This window comes from Scleropages formosus, chromosome 1 (assembly GCF_900964775.1).
Source record: "Scleropages formosus chromosome 1, fSclFor1.1, whole genome shotgun sequence".
NCBI classification, from domain to species: Eukaryota; Metazoa; Chordata; class Actinopteri; order Osteoglossiformes; family Osteoglossidae; genus Scleropages; species Scleropages formosus.
This window is the reverse complement of record NC_041806.1, coordinates 49321600-49339573: the sequence shown is the minus strand read 5'-3', so window position 1 is coordinate 49339573 and position 17974 is coordinate 49321600. Positions and strand designations below refer to the sequence as shown.

The following is a 17974-nucleotide window of genomic DNA, read 5'->3' as shown; positions in this document are numbered from 1 at the left end:
TGCATACACTCCTGTCAGTTTTGTGGCTTAGATATGAGCCTGCTCCACAACAAAGACTTCTCAGTGCTGATGGGGAATAAGGCCAAGGACATGGGGTGATGGGAACCAACGCTCACCTGGTGCACAAATGAGCTGATACCTTCAGTGAGGTCATTGCAGTAGATGGTGAGATCACCTGGGATGAGAGATGCAGAACTGTTGCTGAGGGCAGCATGTGGCGGAACGGCTAGAGTTATCATCTTTTAGTTGAAAGGCCCAGGTTCGACTCCCACTCCTCCTGTAACACCTTTTGTGAAGGTACTTATCCTGAACTGATACAGTAAAAATTCTCCTGCGGTATAAATTGGTAAATCAGTGTAAATAACTTATATAAATGTAGCTTGGAAAAGTGTTGTTGCTGGGAGATGGGGGGGGGGGGGGGGGTGCTATCCAGCAACTTAAACAGGAACTGGAATCTGTGACTTAAAGTTACCATCTGTACATTGGGTCTGTTTTTCAGAATCTCTCTAATGAGTTTTAATATTTTAGTTGTTTCATGCAGCAGGGGTGCGATGGTGCAGCGGGTTTGACTGGGTCCTGCACTCTGGTGGGTCTGGGGTTCGAGTCCTGCTTGGGGTGCATTGTGATGGACTGGCGTCCCGTCCTGGGTGTGTCCCCTCCAGCCTTATGCCCTGTGTTGCTGGGTTAGGCTCCGGTTTGCTGCGACCCTGTATGGGACAAGCGGTTTCAGACTGTGTGTGTGTGTGTGTGTGTGTGTGTGTGTGTGTGTGTGTGTGTGTGTTTTATGCAGCTACTTGTGTGATGAACATTGGTTCATATGTTGGAAAGAAACAAACTAAGTGCACTTAAGAATCGCACGTCTGCCTCTAAGTGTCTCTTTCTGCTGATGTAATGAACACATTGTATTTTCTATGAGATGTACGTCGCTTTGGAGAAAAGCATCTGCTAAATGAATACATGTAAATATGTAATAAGTACATTTCCAGAATGTTAAATGGATAAAAAAAAAAAGAACTATATGTAACAGTTAAGTTTTAGCCAACAGGGGCAGTACTGAAGGATAGAAATGCATGTGTTACTATGAAATCAACATTATATTTGCTTGTTAACATTTCCGTTTTGCTCATAAACAGATTCTCTCCATCTTACACACTCAGGGCTGTAAATGTATGAGTTTCATAATGTATGTTTTCCTGTTGTTGTTTCTTTGACTTGTTTTGTGTACTTTCTGTGGCTTTGAGCGAGGAATGCATACCCTGTAATAAAGGTGTAAATGCGTGACACGATGGGGCAGCGTGGGGGGCCCCCCCACTACACCGTGTCTTTTACACTTTCTAGTCTTTGGCAGCGGAACAAAGAACATGACCGAGACACAAGAAGCGCACGCTCTTTGAAGTGATGTGCAAATCATTTACAGGCACTAACGGAAAAGTTTTAATTTAGAATGTTTTCTTTGTCCGTAAAGAAATGTATTTCTGCATAAACTTTTGTTTTATGAAGTTGCACACATGGCATAAAAATGGAAATGAGTCTGCAATAAAACTATGTGGTAGAATTGGACTTCTAGCCTGGAAAAGAGTTCTTGGTTTGGTTGGTTGGTGAAGGAGGTTGTTTGGCGCGTTGGGTTGTTTGGCGCGGTTGGTTGGTGGAGGAGGTTGTTTGGTTGGTGGAGGAGGCTGGTTGGTGGAGGAGGCTGGTTGGTGGAGGAGGTTGTTTGGTGCGTTGGGTTGGTGGAGGAGGTTGTTTGGCGCGTTGGGTTGGTGGAGGAGGTTGTTTGGCGCGTTTGGTTGGTGGAGGAGGTTGTTTGGCGCGTTTGGTTGGTGGAGGAGGTTGTTTGGCGCGCTTGGCTGGTGAAGGAGGTTGTTTGGCTGGTTGGGTTGGTGGAGGAGGTTGTTTGGCTGGTTGGGTTGGTGGAGGAGGTTGTTTGGCGCGCTTGGCTGGTGAAGGAGGTTGTTTGGCTGGTTGGGTTGGTGGAGGAGGTTGTTTGGCTGGTTGGGTTGGTGGAGGAGGTTGTTTGGCTGGTTGGGTTGGTGGAGGAGGTTGTTTGGCGTGTTTGGTTGGTGGAGGAGGTTGTTTGGCGCGGTTGGTTGGTGGAGGAGGTTGTTTGGCGCGGTTGGTTGGTGGAGGAGGTTGTTTGGCGCGGTTGGTTGGTGGAGGAGGTTGTTTGGCGCACTTGGCTGGTGAAGGAGGTTGTTTGGCGCGTTTGGTTTGTGGAGGAGGTTGTTTGGCGCGTTTGGTTGGTGGAGGAGGTTGTTTGGCGCGTTTGGTTTGTGGAGGAGGTTGTTTGGCGCACTTGGCTGGTGAAGGAGGTTGTTTGGCGTGTTTGGTTGGTGGAGGAGGTTGTTTGGCGCGGCTGGTTGGTGGAGGAGGCTGGTTGGTGCGTTGGGTTGGTGGAGGAGCTGTTTTGGCCCATTAAAGCCTCTTCATCAACCTTTTTGGCCTGTTAGTTTGGTTGAAGCAGGGTAGTTTGGCTGGTTGGGTTGCAGAAGGAGTTGATTTGATGTGTTTGGTTGCTGAAGTAGCTGTTTTGGTGTGTTGGCCTGATGGATACAGTGTCCTACAGAATAACCACCCTTCACTGGTCAGGAGACTCTCCATTCATCAGTGAACTGCCACTGGGACATTTAGCATTTGGAGGGCGTTGCCAGGAAATACCGCTATGAAACAGAAGCAGGGCATGCTGGGAAAAGCTCAGCAATTTAGGTCACAGTAGTCCCTGCTGTGTGTGTTGGGGTGTTTCTCACCTCTGATTGATGTGTTTTGGGTTGCTGCGATTTGTTGTGAAACCGCTGCTGTAGTTCATTCCTCGGATTTTATTTAAAAACGTTTACGAGTATATCCGTGAACATGTCTTTGACTGTCTTTCTGATAAATGACTTGTTTTTGGGTTTAGTGGTGCTGATTAATTAAAGATATAAGACATTAAAAAAACATCATCGTGGACCGTTAATGGACAGTTAGGCTCTGGTTCAAGAACCTCAGCCTACGAAGCTCCTGCTGTTGACGCTGTTGGACCACGTTCGCATCGCACTCCGTGTCAGAACGTTAAAAATAAGACAGCGGGTTAAGCAACTTTTCCGCTCCAGGGGAGAGGCTGTGTCCTGCAGTTGGCGGCGCATTCCTCCGATTATCTGACTGACAAACAGCGTGACGGAGAGCCCCAAACCAGCGTTTCCCTCACCTGGCGAATCTGTTCATTCCTCTATGTTTACCACATTATGTTTTACTAGGAATTCTCCATCACTCGGCTGTCTGTGCATTTTTTTTTTTTCTTTTTTTTTCTGTAACAGGAGGCTTTCAGAAAAAGGCTTGTTTACTGATGACTCAAGTGATTATCTCAGCTAGAACTTTGCTCAAAAACAACTTAAAAACAGATCTGAACAAGGTGGGACAAATTTATACCGTACTGGTATACCGGTGTGGTGAAATGGTAAATTTTGTTTTCGATATATTATTACATCATGATTATTTTTCATTGTATATTATTCATTCTGTTATTAATTAACCGACATCTATATCCATAGTTACTTAGTGTTAGATAACCAACGTCAAACTAAATGGAGAGTGATGATAATATTCAATTAATTTTTACAGAGAGCTCTTCTTACACAGTGACACACAGTGTTGAACAAAGCATCAGAGGCATAATACAAATAAAAAGTTGGCTATGCATTAAATTACTACAATAACTATGTAGTTATTAATTGTAAGCTGTAAGTCAGTTTACTGGCCACGGAGGGAAGGAAGAAAAAAATTCTCAACCGAAAGGCAAGGATGGAGAAAAAAAAAAAATCTCTGGAGGTCCAAGTGCCAGTGGTTGCCCACCCCTCCTGGGCATTCAGAATAAAAAAAAAAAAAAAAAAAAAAAGACTTTCAAGACAATTTACTGTTATTTATAACACTGTTTGTAAGTGCTAATAACTCAATGTCCCTGTTCACAAAGGCACGTCTTGTCCATCATGGTATGCAGTCATCCGCTTCCGTCAACGTGGAGTGCTGGTATCATGGCCCAGACATCTCATCACGGGGAAACTATACTAACAAGAAAGAAAGGGCATCAATATATTGATCTGATAAATTTATTACATGCAAAATTTTTACAGTGTCTGAGTTTGTACAATGTACACATTTTGTAGAAGCCCCCGAAGAGTCGGTGGCACGGCGAGTAGTGCTGCTGTGTCACAGTGCCTGGGTGGTACGAGAGGACGTGGGTTCGATCCCCTCTCGGTCTGTGTGGAGTTTAAATGTTCTCCCTGTGTCTGCGTGGGTTTCCTCTGGGTGCTCTGGTTTCCTCCCACAGTCCAAAGACATGCTGTTCAGGTTCACCCATAATGTGTGAGTGACAGAGTGTGTTCCGCTGATGTATGGATGAGTGACCCAGTGTAAGTAGTGTACCTAGCAGTGTAAGTCACCGCGGTGAATAAGGTGTGTGGGCTCATAACACTACATTGAAGTCATTTGGACGTGGTTTGGTTTTTGTCGTGGTTAGCATCACATCAGGGGCTCTGAGGTGGTCCCTGGGACCTGGTGAGTGAAATGTAGGGAAGATGGGCTCCACCAAGCATAGATGACCCTAATGAGAGTGTTCCGTTCATAAATAAGAATGTGTCTTTTCCCTAATTTATTATTAAAAGTGCTTTAATCCAGGTGCAACAGAGAACTAGCTGCGGTATTCTGGTTCTAGCTGGAATCTTCTGGTTCCAGCTCAGTCTGAGTGCCGTTCCTATGTTCTCCAAGTGTTTGTGTGGACTTCCTGCCACGAAGTGGCCAAACACGTGCGCTTCAATCACATAGTGTGTGTTTGTGGCAGTGAATAGCAGTGTGTGTGATTGCCCTGTGATTGACTGGCATTCCGTCCAGGGTGTATCCTGCCCAACACCCTATGTTCCTTGGATAGGCTCTGGACCACCACGACCCTGCACTGGACAAGCAGTTCAATAAGTGGCAATGGGAAAAATTTTGTGTGTGTGTGTGTGAGAGAGCGAGAGAGGGTGAGATGTTGCATCTTCATAGTAGCGTACGTGTCTCGGCTTCGCACCGCACACTTGCAGTTCCGCTTCTGCGGAGGACCTCAAAGAGAACTGCGGTCGCCGTCGTCCTAGCCGCCGTTTGCGCACCCATGTCCATCAACCCGGGGGGGAGGGGGGCACAGCAGGGGTGGTAACGCTCTCATCATACATCGTTGCGATTGGTGTTTATCCCCCTGCTTCTCGCTTACTTTCGCAGTCGGACGCGGAGATGTTGCTGGAAGCCGAAAGGTGTCGATTTCCTCTCCCCGCCTACGAATAATTACAGCTGGAAGACGATAGCAGCCCCCTCCTTTCCGCAAGACCCTCACGGTGCTTGTGAGGGGGAGAGAAAATGAAGGAGAAGTGGTTTGGCACAGGATGGACGTCGAAGGGGAGGGGGGCGAGAGTGGGAGGAGGGGACGGGTGGTTGTTTGTGCTGCAGAAGAGGGACGTTGGAGGTGGGCGGGGCTCCGAAGCCCCGGCGCTGCTGTTTGCACTCGGGATTTTCTTTCCATCTCTCCCCTTTGTTGGCTCTTTATTTCCTTATTGGCTTCCTTTTGTCTACCTGTTATTGCATCTGTCACTTGAGAAACGGATGACTTGCGATGACTGTAACAAGAGCTTCCGTTCGGCCTGGGAGCCAAGCGCTAATAGAAAAATAAATTAATAATAATAACAGTGAATGATCTCCCCGTTTGGCTGAATGATGTTTCTCTGATCCGAGAATGTCGCGTTTGACTTAAACAGCCCGATTAATGAGTGTGGTGCAGACAAACAAAAACCAGTTTGTTAAGTTTGGCGTAACAAGTGAACGACGGGCAAACGTATTGCCGGTTACTTCTGGAATTTTCTGTTGTCGAAAAAAAGGCTGTTTAATTTTATGCATGAAAATCAATCTGGAGTTTTTTTTTTTTTTTTTTTCCAAACTGCAAAAACTGCTTGTGATGTTTTTCTGATAAAATGAAATATGCAAGCGTCATAAATAATATGCACGCACATCCAGTCCTTTGACTCTGTCTTCATCATCCGAGCTGGAGCGGTTTGTGCAGGAGAGAGGATTTCCTTCACTGTATGAAGTCTTACAGATCATTTAATTTTCGCCGTTTGATCTGAGCCCTGAGGGTGTCGACCCCACAACAAAGGCCCTTCCCTCTTCTTGTCATCTGTAAAGATATTTATAATTCTTCCCTCTCTTCTGGCTCTGTGTGTCCTTTTAACGATGTAATAATTTAACGTAATGTAAACGTAAATGAATGACAGAATTTAAAGGTGCGGAGACGGTACTTTTTCCAGTGCAATCTGAACCCACAACCTTCTGGTTAAAACCCCTTTGGCTCAATACATGCACACAAGCCAGATGAAAGGCATGAGCAAAACAGTTTAAATTATTGATCCTTTCGGTGCCGCTGACGTTATCCGGTGCCGACGGGGTGCTCCGGAGGGATGGGGCTCCAAGGTGTTCTCGCTGTCGCCGCCGTATAAATCGTCCGTCGTCATCATCTGGTGCAAAAGTGGAACAAAGGTACGGGAACATAACAGGACAGAGGCAACATGTTTTTCAGCTTGTTTAGTTGCAAGGAAGTGTGTTGTGTGACTTCACGGATGGGTTACTTATTACCAAAAAACAAACAGTGCCTTGGCTGCCAGTGTGTCCCTCTTTCCCACACCCCGTGCACTTGGAGGGTTTTGTCGAAGACGTAACGCGCTCCTCCTGTTGGACGTTTCGGGCGAGAATCTGTTTTTCTGCCTCTTCCGGCCCTCTGAATGACTTGTCATCTTTCGGTCATAATACAGCTGTGCACGTGAGCACAGCGCTCTTGCCGCGGAAGCACCCAGACTCCCGTGGAAGAACGAGCGAAAGCGACTTCCTGTCACCGCTGCCCTCGGAAAGCTACCCCCGCAGAAGTCGGGAAAAGCTCATCTCTGTTCTGTGGCAGAAGACCTTGGGACCATCCTGTGTTGGAAACTTCCACCATCCATAATTCATACATAGAAATTCATAATGCATAGAGCGTGGAGCTTCCACACAACCGGCATTCCTTGCGCGATGAAATATTTAATGGTTGGTTGCGCTGGTTCCGCTCACGCTGGTCCCAAGTTAGATTCCTTGAGTTTGCTCTGGGTGCGGGGTGAGGAAACGGGACATGGGGAGTGTAGCTCTTTCTTGGCAGTAAGGCGACACTGGGGGGGGGGGGTGAAGAGCTTGGTTGGAGGTATGTTTACAGTGGAGATGAAGACCCTGTTTGGTGGTGTGGCAACCCCAGGGACAAATGCCTTGGTTAGTCGTAAACTGACATCGATGACAAAGAACTAATTTGGTGGTATGTTGACACTGGGGACAAAGGCTTTGTTTGTTGGCAGGGTGACACCAGGGCAAAGGCCTTGGTTGGTGTTATAGCGACACTAGGAATGATGGACTTGGTTGATGCTAGGGTGATACAGGAGACAAAGCCTTTAGTTGGCGCTACGGCAACACTGGGTATGAAGACCTTGGTTGATGAGAGCGTGACTCTGGACATCGAAGGCATGGGTTTCCAGTAAATTGAACCTGTGGACAAAGGTCTTGGTTTTTCGGTAGAGCAGCACTGGGGATCATGGGCTGTGTTGTTGGTAGGCTGACAACAGGACCGAAGGCCTTTGTTGGAGGCGGGCTGAAACGGGGGGCGAAGGCCTTGGTTGGCAGTAGGTCTTACCGCAGACGTCTCCGAAACGGTGTTTTCCTGCTAGCCTGTCTGAAATGATCAAGTGACACTGTGCCAGTGGCTCCCAAAGGAACAATTCGTGTTCCCATAGAAGAGAAGAGTAGAGAACTAATGGCTTTCTGATTGCATCTCATTCACTTCCATGTAATGACAAATCCTTTTAAGAGCTTCAGGGAATGGGGGCTCTGACTCAGTGCTCCAGGGACGGCCACGGCCGGCATTTCGCGTTGGATTTCGCCCGGCTAATTGATGGTAATGTCCCTCAGGTGTGCGGCACGGGGTGCGTCTTTCTCCACCTCCGACCCTTTAAAACCATTTCCATCGCAGCACTCAAGGGTACAGTGGGGGGTGGAGTGCGAGGGGGCAGCAGACGGGCAGGGGCAGGGGTGGCATCGGCCCTTGACTTTCACTGCTCTCCAGACGTTGTTTTGACTCATGTTATTGGGTTTGTGGTCAATGACGAGATATTGGGTTTGCCTCTAACCAGCACCGCCTCTTGGGGCAAAACTGAAATTCGAATTAGAGGAGGGGGAGCGATGAAATAAGCAGAGGCTCTTCTCCCAAAAATTGAAGACTCCATAGGAAGCGCCAAGTCCTTAAACCTCCATACCGGTCGAGAAGTTTCGATCTCTTGCTTTTCTCACCGCGTGTTGATTTCACCCCTTTGTTGTGACCGAGCCTGCGGTTGACTCAACGCTGTTTGTTTTGAGATGAACAAGTTTGCCCCGCTTCGGCTGGTGCTCAGCCGCTACGTGGAAATGAGATCAGAAGGTCATCGTTCGACTCAACTCGAGGAGGACTCGGTGTTGGCGGGACCCGCAGGGACGGGGTACTTATTTTTAACCCCCAAACAAAGACACGGAGCTGCTTTTCATTGTGTTTCTCTGAGAGGAACTGCAGAAGGACTTGTGTGTTTGAAGAGTTTCAGGCCTGGGCAGATTTCCAGGTTTCAGAGTACAAGCAAAACTGTGCAAACCAACAACCTTCTCATTTACATTTCTTTCTTTTCGCGACGATTTTCTCCAAAGCACCTTCCAGCGTTAAGCTTCTTACAAGTATTTACCCATTTATACAGCTGGGTAATATGTTTTACCTTAGGCAGTTTTAAGATGCATACCTTGATCGAGGACGTTGTAGCAGAAGGAGGGATTTGAACCTGGTGAACTCTTTCTGGTGAAGGGCGGCAGCTCTAAGCACTAAGCCATACGCTTCATCTGGGCGTGAACAGGGTCTCATACATTACACACATCCTAAGAATATTACTTTTTATTACATTCATATGTTTTGCGTGTTGTTATATTTTCGAGTTGTTTGCAGGAGAACTCTAATAAAGCGTCTTTCCAATATTGGCCATTTGGGATGTGCTAATAAAATGTGGGGTCGGGGCTTGGGGGGCGGGGGTGTTTGCTGTAATATTTTATATGAGCGTTCTGTTTGTTCTGCCCATTCCTGCCCAGATGGAGAGGTATGAGCCCTGCATTAGTGGGACGTGCCAAGGACAACCCCCCCCCACCCCGTCACGTAGGACGCCAGGCGCTCCTTGTGTTGTCTTACTTGTTTACTCTGCAGATGAGAAGACGAGACAGATTCACACTGGATGGAAATTTTTCCACTTTTACCTGTTTGTGCATTTGGTCAGCTGTGACCGAAGGGGACGAACAGCAGCCGCAGACACACAAAGAAAGTGGAAATCGCTGAAGGATGTGGGGGTGGAGTGTTTAAGGTGAGGGGTGGGGGGGTCTAAGAGGAGGTCTGCTCTGGGGGGGGGGGGGGGGGGGGGGGGGGGGGGTTATAACGAGAGGTCTCGGTCTCTTGGATTAGAATGTCCCCCACAGGACAGCCCAGCTCCCTGTTCCTGGTCCACCTTCCCGGAACCACACCGAGGAACGGATGAGCCGTGAGACGTTTCAGATAAACGGCTTCTGCCCCTCCGCTCTTCATCCCTTCGGAACGAGACGATTTGCTTTGGCTGCAGTAAAACCAGGGATGTGGTTCTTTTTTTTTTTTTTTTTTTACCTGATCTGAACTTTTCTTTAAAAATAGGAGTGAAGGCTGAAGAGAGCAGGAGAGTTTGACCCAGCAGTCCAGTACACCTGGAGCTGTTATTGTTGAATGTACAATTTGGGTAATGTGTGCTTATGTGGTGTCATGGGTGGCTCAGCAGGTAGCACAGGTGCCGGCGAGTTTGGATGTGGGTTCACATCCAGCTCAGTCTGTGTGGAGTTTACATGCTTAACCCATTTGCGTGGGTTTCCTCAAGACGCTCTGGTTTCCTCCCACAGTCGAAGGAAGTTCTGAAGTCCTCCATCAGCGCGTGTGTGTGTGTGTGTGTGTGTGTGTGTGTGTGTTACTCTGCTCTCTTCTGCTCTCTCACTGTAGGTAGTTTATGGTACCGTACCTAACACCGTAAATCACCTTGTACAACCATTTGAGAGAAATACCAGCTGATGATCTCACTCTGGAGAAGAGAGTCGTTGACTTTTACATTTATTCATTAACGGTTCTGTGTGTTTTCAGCGACGCCGGTCCCTGCCTTTACGGAGGAGCCGCGCGAGTTTTTCATGGTAACAGCGGAGGGGAAAAAAAAGCGTCGCGGACGGAGCGCGGTGCCGTCGCGCGCACCCATTGGCCGGCGCCTGTTGCTAGGCTTATGTCACTGTTTTCCTTCCTTCGCTAAAGTGGAAAAAGTCAGGTTTGAACTGGTTGAGAGGAGCCGCTCTGTCAAGCAACTTGTGTCGCCCGTCGAACACCCACAGCGTGTGGTTTCGCTTCTCTCGCGCATGTGAAAAACACATCGCGGCGCAACGGACGACGTCTCTTTGGGGCCCTGCGAACGCTGCGAGCGGCCGACCGTGACCTTCCGCGTGCGACAGTCACGTCGTGGCTTTTTAAATCAGATTCCCGTTCGCCGTTCATCGACGTTTTTGCCACCGCTACGTATTCAAATAGTTTCACGAGACGCTGCATTAATATAATCTTCACGCTGATGGGAAATTCGTAGGGCGCTAAAATAGAGCAGCGAGTTAAAGGTAAACCTGCTATGACGAGATTGGCGTGCGATAAAGTCGTTGCAGAACCCGAATTAGCCGTCCTCCCGATGGAGCCGCTTAGACGGCTGTGGGGTCGGGGCCTCGGGTTTGACTCTCGCCTTAATCTGAGCTCTTGTCGTCTCATCTCGTGCTTCGCTTTTGGGCTGGGGAATGCAAACACGATCAAGTTGAGTCAAGTGGGTGATCTGCACGCGTTCTAGAACGTTTCAGAAGATCGCCCCGCAGCTTTTCGGCTCAACGTGGGCAAACGCGCTTCCTCCAGCCTCGATCTTCCCCCATCCCAGGTGCCCGCCTAGTCGCAGGACTGTCGAATTTCTCGTGGCGGAGGGTCTCGTTCGGCCCTTCTCGCATCTGTAGACGTTTGTTCCGAGTTCCGTGACCGTAAAACCGTCATAATTGTCCAACTCGTATCTGACAACGAGAAGGTGACCCTGCTATAAAAGTCTGGGGCTCCGAGCCAAAGTGGGCAGATTCGGGTCCGAGGCCTCAAATTGCTTTCGTACCCTTGAGAAAAACACTCGGGCTGAACCGTGCCGATAAATACCCAGCTGAAGGAATTGCACGAAGTATCCTGACGTCAGGAAAAGCGAACGGATTCGCTCCTAAGCAGAGTGCGAGACCTTTGAACGGTGGCCGCAGTAAAGGCCCGTGTTTTGCCCCAGACGTCGGCACGTGCGCCTGACTCGGCGTACGGAGCGGTTTCGCCGCGATTCGCTGCGACGGTGGACGGGGATGACCTCGTGGCGTCGTCCTCCGCGTCGCTCGTCCGCTCACAGCTCACCAAGTTCGCCCCCTGACAATTGCTTTGGCAGACCTTTAAAAGCGCCTAAGCCGGGCGCTGACGAGCCGGACCTTGGACCGCTGAGCCGCGGGGCTTACGGGCCTCACCGGTTCCCAGCATATTGCTGACTGCGGCCCCGGCGCTGTTTACGGCCCGCGGGGCCGACACAATGAACTTGCTGAATGGCGACAATCTGCCTTGCAGCCCGTGCCAACTGCGCGAGCCCTCGGTGCACCCCCCTCCCCCCGCGTCCGTTCGCCAATATTCCCCGTATTGCATCGCCGCTGCTCCGAGTCGCGGCTGTTTACTTGGCTCGCCCCTTACGCTGTGTGCTGGGGGGGGGGGGGCGAATGCAAACAGGCTCAATCCGGAGAGTCCGAACGGCCGGCTTCTGAAAACTACGGCGGGTTTTAAGCGCAGATTGCTGGCAAACTTCCCGCCGTCATCCCGTTGCGCGAAAAACACGCAGCAAAGACGAGCGTGGCTCGTCGTTTGAAGAACGCAGAAATGTCGGTGTTTTCCGGGCGTCTTTGTGAGCCGTGTCAGTTTGAGAAGAACTTTTAAGGCCGAGCTAATGAGGACAGGAGAGCGTAGGAGAAGAGCGGACAGTGGCGCAACAACAAGGCGGGCCGCTGAGCTGCTCTGCGCTGGACCGCGACGGCCTCGGCCCGGACCGTTCCGGAACCCAGGATGCCCGCGAGCGCGAGGGTTTGCGAAACGCGCTCGAGCGGTTTTGCCCCTCTTGCCCTGCATGCGCTGTTGCTCTCTCGCCAGTTTTCTTCGACCCCGAGATCAAATTTTGGGACGTTGAGGTTCGGACGCTGAAAGCGGATCGTGAGAAGTCGTCTCCTGTGTGCTCATTTCCTTCACACGTCGTAGAGCCAGAGAGACACACTGTATTTGCAGTTTTTTTTTTTTTTTCTTTTAACCCTGAATAGGGTGTGTTTCTGGGGTTTTTAACCTGAGCACTCAGTGAACGTTCATCTCCCTGCTGTTTCTCAACCCTTTAATTTAAAAAAAAAAAAAAAAAAAAAAATTCTAAAGTCTGAATTAAACTGACATCAACAACTAGAAATTTCTTAAATGCCAGAGGTCGCTGTATGGATTTCTGTGTTACGGGAGATGAGTTCCTGCTCAGTGGTGCAAATGGGACATACAGAACTCCACTCTGATAAACTGTAATAAACAGCAGTGAAAAATATTTACCAAAGGCCGCTGCTGCGAGCGTAACCCAGTTCCTCTGTGACCACCTCCCCTCTCACGGGATTGGTGGAGCCTCAAACGCTCTTTGCTCCGATTGGCTAAACGGAACGTCAGTTGGTCCCCAAGGACCGCCCCTGTTTCCGAATGATGTGGGAAAAGAGCCAATCAGGAAACAAGGGAAAGCGCTTTGCGCAGCGATTGGCTGAGAGAAAGGCTGAGTCGAGGACGGCGCAGTTTATTTAGCAGGAGAAGCGCTGCCGAGTGACAGAGGAGATCTGGTAACAAAGAGGCGGAACAGCGGCGGCTTTATTACAACAGTTTATAACAAAAACGCAAAACATCGCCGTTCCAGCAACATGAGACATGCCACACCAGCCAGCGAAGCTACGGAGACTAACTCCCTTCCCGTGTCAGAGCTCTTTAAAATGTGCAGCAGCTGTGAGAGACTCAGAAAGGTAGGAGATGATAAATATAATCCTGCGCTTCATTCACTGAAACTATCATAATATCAAATAGGCGATGAGAGATTAATAAGACTTATTAAATCAACTACCAAATTATTAATTAAAGCAAATCAAATTCAGTATTAGCGCTGTGTATTATTTACTACCTATCACTAATTAATCACTGTCCTCTGACCATAAATTAATTCACTAAATCATGTTTATTTATTTGGTCTTGAAAAGACCTGAGCAGAAGGTAACAAGGTTCACCACTAAAGATCTTGTTTTTCATTGTGTTACATATTCAGTATAGATTGAATTTATGTGTGTGTGTGTGTGTAGAATCGTCCGCAGGCCAACAGCACTATGGGCAACAGTATAAAATATGTATCATAAGTGAATATTAAAGATTCATATGTCCAGTGCAGGAGGAAGGGTGTGGAGGAGACAAACAGCTGAGCATTGTGTGTGTGCGTGTGTGCGCTGTTGGGTCACACTATGTGGTATATCATTTGTTTTATGTTGCAGCAGTAGAAACACACACAGCACTGCAGGGGTTCTATGGCTATCACATCAGCTGTACCTGTGAGTGCTGTGGGGGGGTCCTGGTGGAGCTGCAGGGACTGCGGTCTGTGTGTGGAACGTTCTGGCAACTCATCTTTATCTGCCAATCAGATGTGGGCTCTCCTAGGGGGTGTGTGTGTGTGTGTGATGCCACGGGCTTAAAGATCAAAAAGGTTCGCTGTCCATCTGGAGCGGAAGTCATGACATAACAGGACAAAAAAAAGTGTGTCGAAGTATGACCGATGGTCCCTCAAGGATGGCGAATCGCGTCAACTTATAAACGCTGTGTGTGTTTTCTGTCTCAGGACATCGGAGCGAGGATCCCGAGACCGCTAGGGAACGGACCAAGCAGGTTTATCCCTGAGAAAGAGGTTTGTGTGTGTGTGTTGTTTCCTTTGACTGACTCATACACTGCAGCAGGTTTTAACATACCGATGACATGATTTGCACGCTTGCAGAAATGTTAGTCATTTCATGAATGGGTTTGATGCCTTCGGTGTCTCAGATGTGTCCACCTCTGCTAGATCCTGCAGGTGAGCAGAGTGGAAGTGAGGACGCAGTCCATATTCGAAGATGCTTTCGCTGCCCTCGGCCGCCTGGACAACATCTCCCTGGTCATGGGCTTCCACCCGCAGTACCTGGAGAGCTTCCTCAGGACGCAGCACTACCTGCTGCAGATGGACGGCCCGCTGTCCCTTCACTACCGCCACTACATCGGGATCATGGTGAGGGGGCGGGGCAGAGCCACGCGTTCAGGCTTGGTCTTGCAGCAGCTCCGAAGGGGCGCTCGGCATCTCTCACTCTCCGCGTTGGGCTCTTCTAGGCGGCCGCGAGGCATCAGTGCTCCTACCTGGTGAACCTGCACGTCAACGACTTCCTGCAGGTAGGCGGGGACCCCAAGTGGCTGAGCGGCCTGGACGGAGCTCCGCGCAAACTGCAGCAGCTCGGCGAGATCAACAAGGTCCTCGCCCACCGGCCCTGGCTGCTCACCAAGGCGCACATCGAGGTACGAGGTCACAGCGGCGACACGTCTCCTCGACCTTATGCTCCAGCTCACTGTTCGCCGTACAGAAACGGAGGAGGGGAAGTGTTTAAAAGTGAACTGCAGTGATTTAAAACTAATTACAATTCATTGTCTTTATTAAAGATTAAGACACCAAGAACCTCGACTTATAATCGCTGTGTTGTGACGATGTGGTTTTAGTAGGAGTGTTGGGGTGAAGTTCCCGTAGTGATGAAAATAAGTGTGTGTGTGTATGTGTGTGAGCAGCAGCTGCTGAAGGCTGAGGAGAACAGCTGGTCGCTGGCTGAGCTCATCCATGCCGTAGTGCTCCTCACACACTACCACGCCTTGGCCTCCTTCACGTTCGGCTGCGGCATCAACCCGGAGATCCACTGCGACGGCGGCCACACCTTCAGACCGCCTTCCGTGAGCAGCTACTGCGCATGTGACATCGCCAACGGCAACGGGGCCATGGAGGAGGTGCAGGGCAACCATCAGGTATGTCCCCCACGCCCCAGTTCAGGCACCGTCTCCCCGTCGCGCTCCCCATCTGAAGCTCACGTTTGCGTGCCAGGTGCCCGAGGCGCCCTGTGAGGTGGAGGTCCTCATGGAGAAGATGAAGCAGCTGCAGGAGTGCCGGGACGAGGAGGAGGCGAGCCAGGAGGAGATGGCCACGCGCTTCGAGAGGGAGAAGACCGAAAGCATGCTGGTGTCCACCTCGGGTATGACGCTCTCCTCCCGTAGATGTGATCCACCCTTCTCTTCGTGGCGTTTCGCTGTCCGTGTCACGGCGCAACACAGCGCTAACGTTAATCCTACCGCTAACGCACACTAATGCTGGCACCAGCTAACTCTGACCAGGCAACCAAGTCCCGGAGAGAATCCACTAATACGCATCCAACTATTTGTATTATAACTTTCCAGCCGCCTTGACTTGACGTCAATGTTCTTGCAGAGGACGAGGAGACGTTGCCATCGAGAGAAGTTTCCCGCCATTTCGAGGACCCCAGTTACGGCTACAAGGACTTCTCCAGGCGTGGAGAGCACGTCCCCACGTTCCGCATGCAGGTACAGCAGGTTTCTTCGGTTTGTTCAGAAGGAACATTTCGGGTGGGGTGGGGTGAGGTGGGGGGGTCTTCCAGACTGCCGCTGCTCATTCGACCAGATTCGGCTCCCACCTGCAGATGTGCAGAGCTCGCGAAGCCCTTCCTTCCTGTCTTCTGCACATTGCGTTCCCTCTGCCCCCGGTTTCACCTCCGTTTGCAGTTTGACAGAAGGAAGAGCTTCTAGACAACAGCTTGAAAGCAGTCAGATCGGACTAGATAAGGGGATCGCACCTGGCGCTCGCTTTCTCTTAACCCCACGACAAACCCGCAGTACGTCAGGAGTGAAGCGGCGATGTGCTTAAGGAACTGGACTTGTCCAGTAGGTTGCGAGCTCCGGTCACGGATGCCACGGGTTTTGAGCAGTTCCACTCGTATCGGTGGAGTTTTCAGCTCTACCTGCTGGGACTGTAGGTAGCGCACTTGGTAGAGCTGCTGCCTTGCAGTAGAAGGTCCCAGGTTTGAATTCCCAACACCCACTGCAGCACCCTTGCTGAAGGTACTTACCTTGAACTGATGCAGTAAAAATTACACCAATTTACCCATTTATACGATTTGGTACGTAGCTTATAGTGCAAACCTAACACTGTAAGACAATGTGGAGAAGTGTCAGACATGCATAAATATTAATACTATAAATGGGCGAAGTGTAGCAAGGTGGGTGGAAGCATCTTCGAAAAAGCGATGATGGTGGTCAAGTGCAGAGTTTTCTGGGAATTTCTGCGCCTCGTACGTTTACTTGTGCGGCCTGACGGGGTTCGGCATCCTCCAGGATTACAGCTGGGAAGACCACGGTTTCTCGCTCGTGAACCGTCTCTATCCGGACTTCGGGCAGCTGCTGGACGAGAAGTTCCAGATCGCCTACAACCTGACGTACAACACGATGGCGGCTCACCGGGGCGTAGATACTTCGATGCTGCGACGTGCCATCTGGAACTACATCCACTGCATGTTCGGCATCAGGTGGGAGACCGACGCTTAACGTCGTGGCGCCAAACCTTCTCTCGCCGTAACGATACGGCTGTTATTATATAAAGTAATTAGCCAGAATGCGCTGAGTTTTCTGTGTCAATAACAGAGGTTTTAAGAGATATTTGCAAAATCCAGGATTAAGCATTTTAAAACGGGGATAGTTGTGTTTCCTTTGAACTTGTCATAATGTGCACACACAAATGGAGAGGGTTACTTTCAGAATGAATGTTCTCGTATTGAATATGAAGCACTGAACGAAAACTGAGAAACTGGGAGTTCAGATGTGGCCCTTCGGCATCAGATCTGATTCTTCTGGAATGACTAGTGGAGCTCTAGTTTTTGTTTGTACCAAAATAATAGAAATCGTGATGCTTGTTTTATTCCCCCCCCCCCCCCCCCCCCCCCAATGTCATAAAAATGTGTCCTTCCGGCACGCAGATATGACGACTACGACTATGGCGAGATCAATCAGTTGCTGGACCGTAGCTTTAAAGTGTACATCAAGACCATGGTGTGCAGTCCTGAGAAGATCACCAAACGAATGTATGAGAGCTTCTGGAGACAGTTCTGGCACTCCGAGAAGGTGCGTCTTCAGCACGATCCATCGATCAATCCATCCGCTGGAGGATCTCCAGGTGTGCGCGCGTGCGTGCGTTTCGGCAGAGGAGTGACGTCTCTCCCTTTGTCTCTCCCCCCTCCTTCTAGGTCCATGTGAATCTGCTTCTTATGGAAGCAAGAATGCAGGCTGAGCTGCTCTATGCTCTGAGAGCTATCACCCACTACATGACATGAAGTGGCTTTTTTAAAAAAAGAAAAAGGAAAAAAAAAAAAAAATTAATACTGTTATTTCTAGTATTACAATTTTTGTGCGCTCGTTGGACATTACAAAGGAGCCTCGAATGTGACAGAACTTGATGGCGGATTGTGGAGGCGGCTATGGGGCAGCACTTCTGGTGCAGCCCTGGTTGGCTGCACACGAGAGGTGTCTGGGTGGGCGAAGGGCTGGGGGGGGGGGGGCGGCATTTAGTGGAGCCCCAATTAGCAAGGCCAAACTGCATTTGTACTCCGTTCTCTTGTGGGTTTAAAGTTGACATGGGGGGGGGGTCTTCGAAGCAGCGCTGCTGCCTTGGCGTTCAGTGTGCTC

General features: G+C 49.7%; 1 protein-coding gene across 4 annotated transcripts in view; it reads left to right on the top strand.

Moving 5' to 3' along the window:
- sesn1 (sestrin 1) overlaps positions 1-17649 on the top strand; it is a 30286-nt gene extending 12637 nt beyond the window's left edge. For 2 of the 4 annotated variants that reach the window (XM_018730302.2, XM_018730303.2), the window contains exons 3-11: positions 14058-14123; positions 14277-14477; positions 14576-14758; positions 15023-15253; positions 15330-15477; positions 15711-15823; positions 16631-16821; positions 17269-17413; positions 17536-17649. In XM_018730302.2, coding sequence (XP_018585818.1) covers positions 14058-14123; positions 14277-14477; positions 14576-14758; positions 15023-15253; positions 15330-15477; positions 15711-15823; positions 16631-16821; positions 17269-17413; positions 17536-17622 — 1365 coding nt within the window. In that variant the 3' untranslated portion in view covers positions 17623-17649. Of the gene's footprint in view, positions 1-12916; positions 13201-14057; positions 14124-14276; positions 14478-14575; positions 14759-15022; positions 15254-15329; positions 15478-15710; positions 15824-16630; positions 16822-17268; positions 17414-17535 lie in introns of those variants that run through there. The other 2 variants (XM_018730305.2, XM_018730304.2) reach the window with 2 other exon arrangements.
- Positions 17650-17974: the final 325 nt, after the last annotated feature.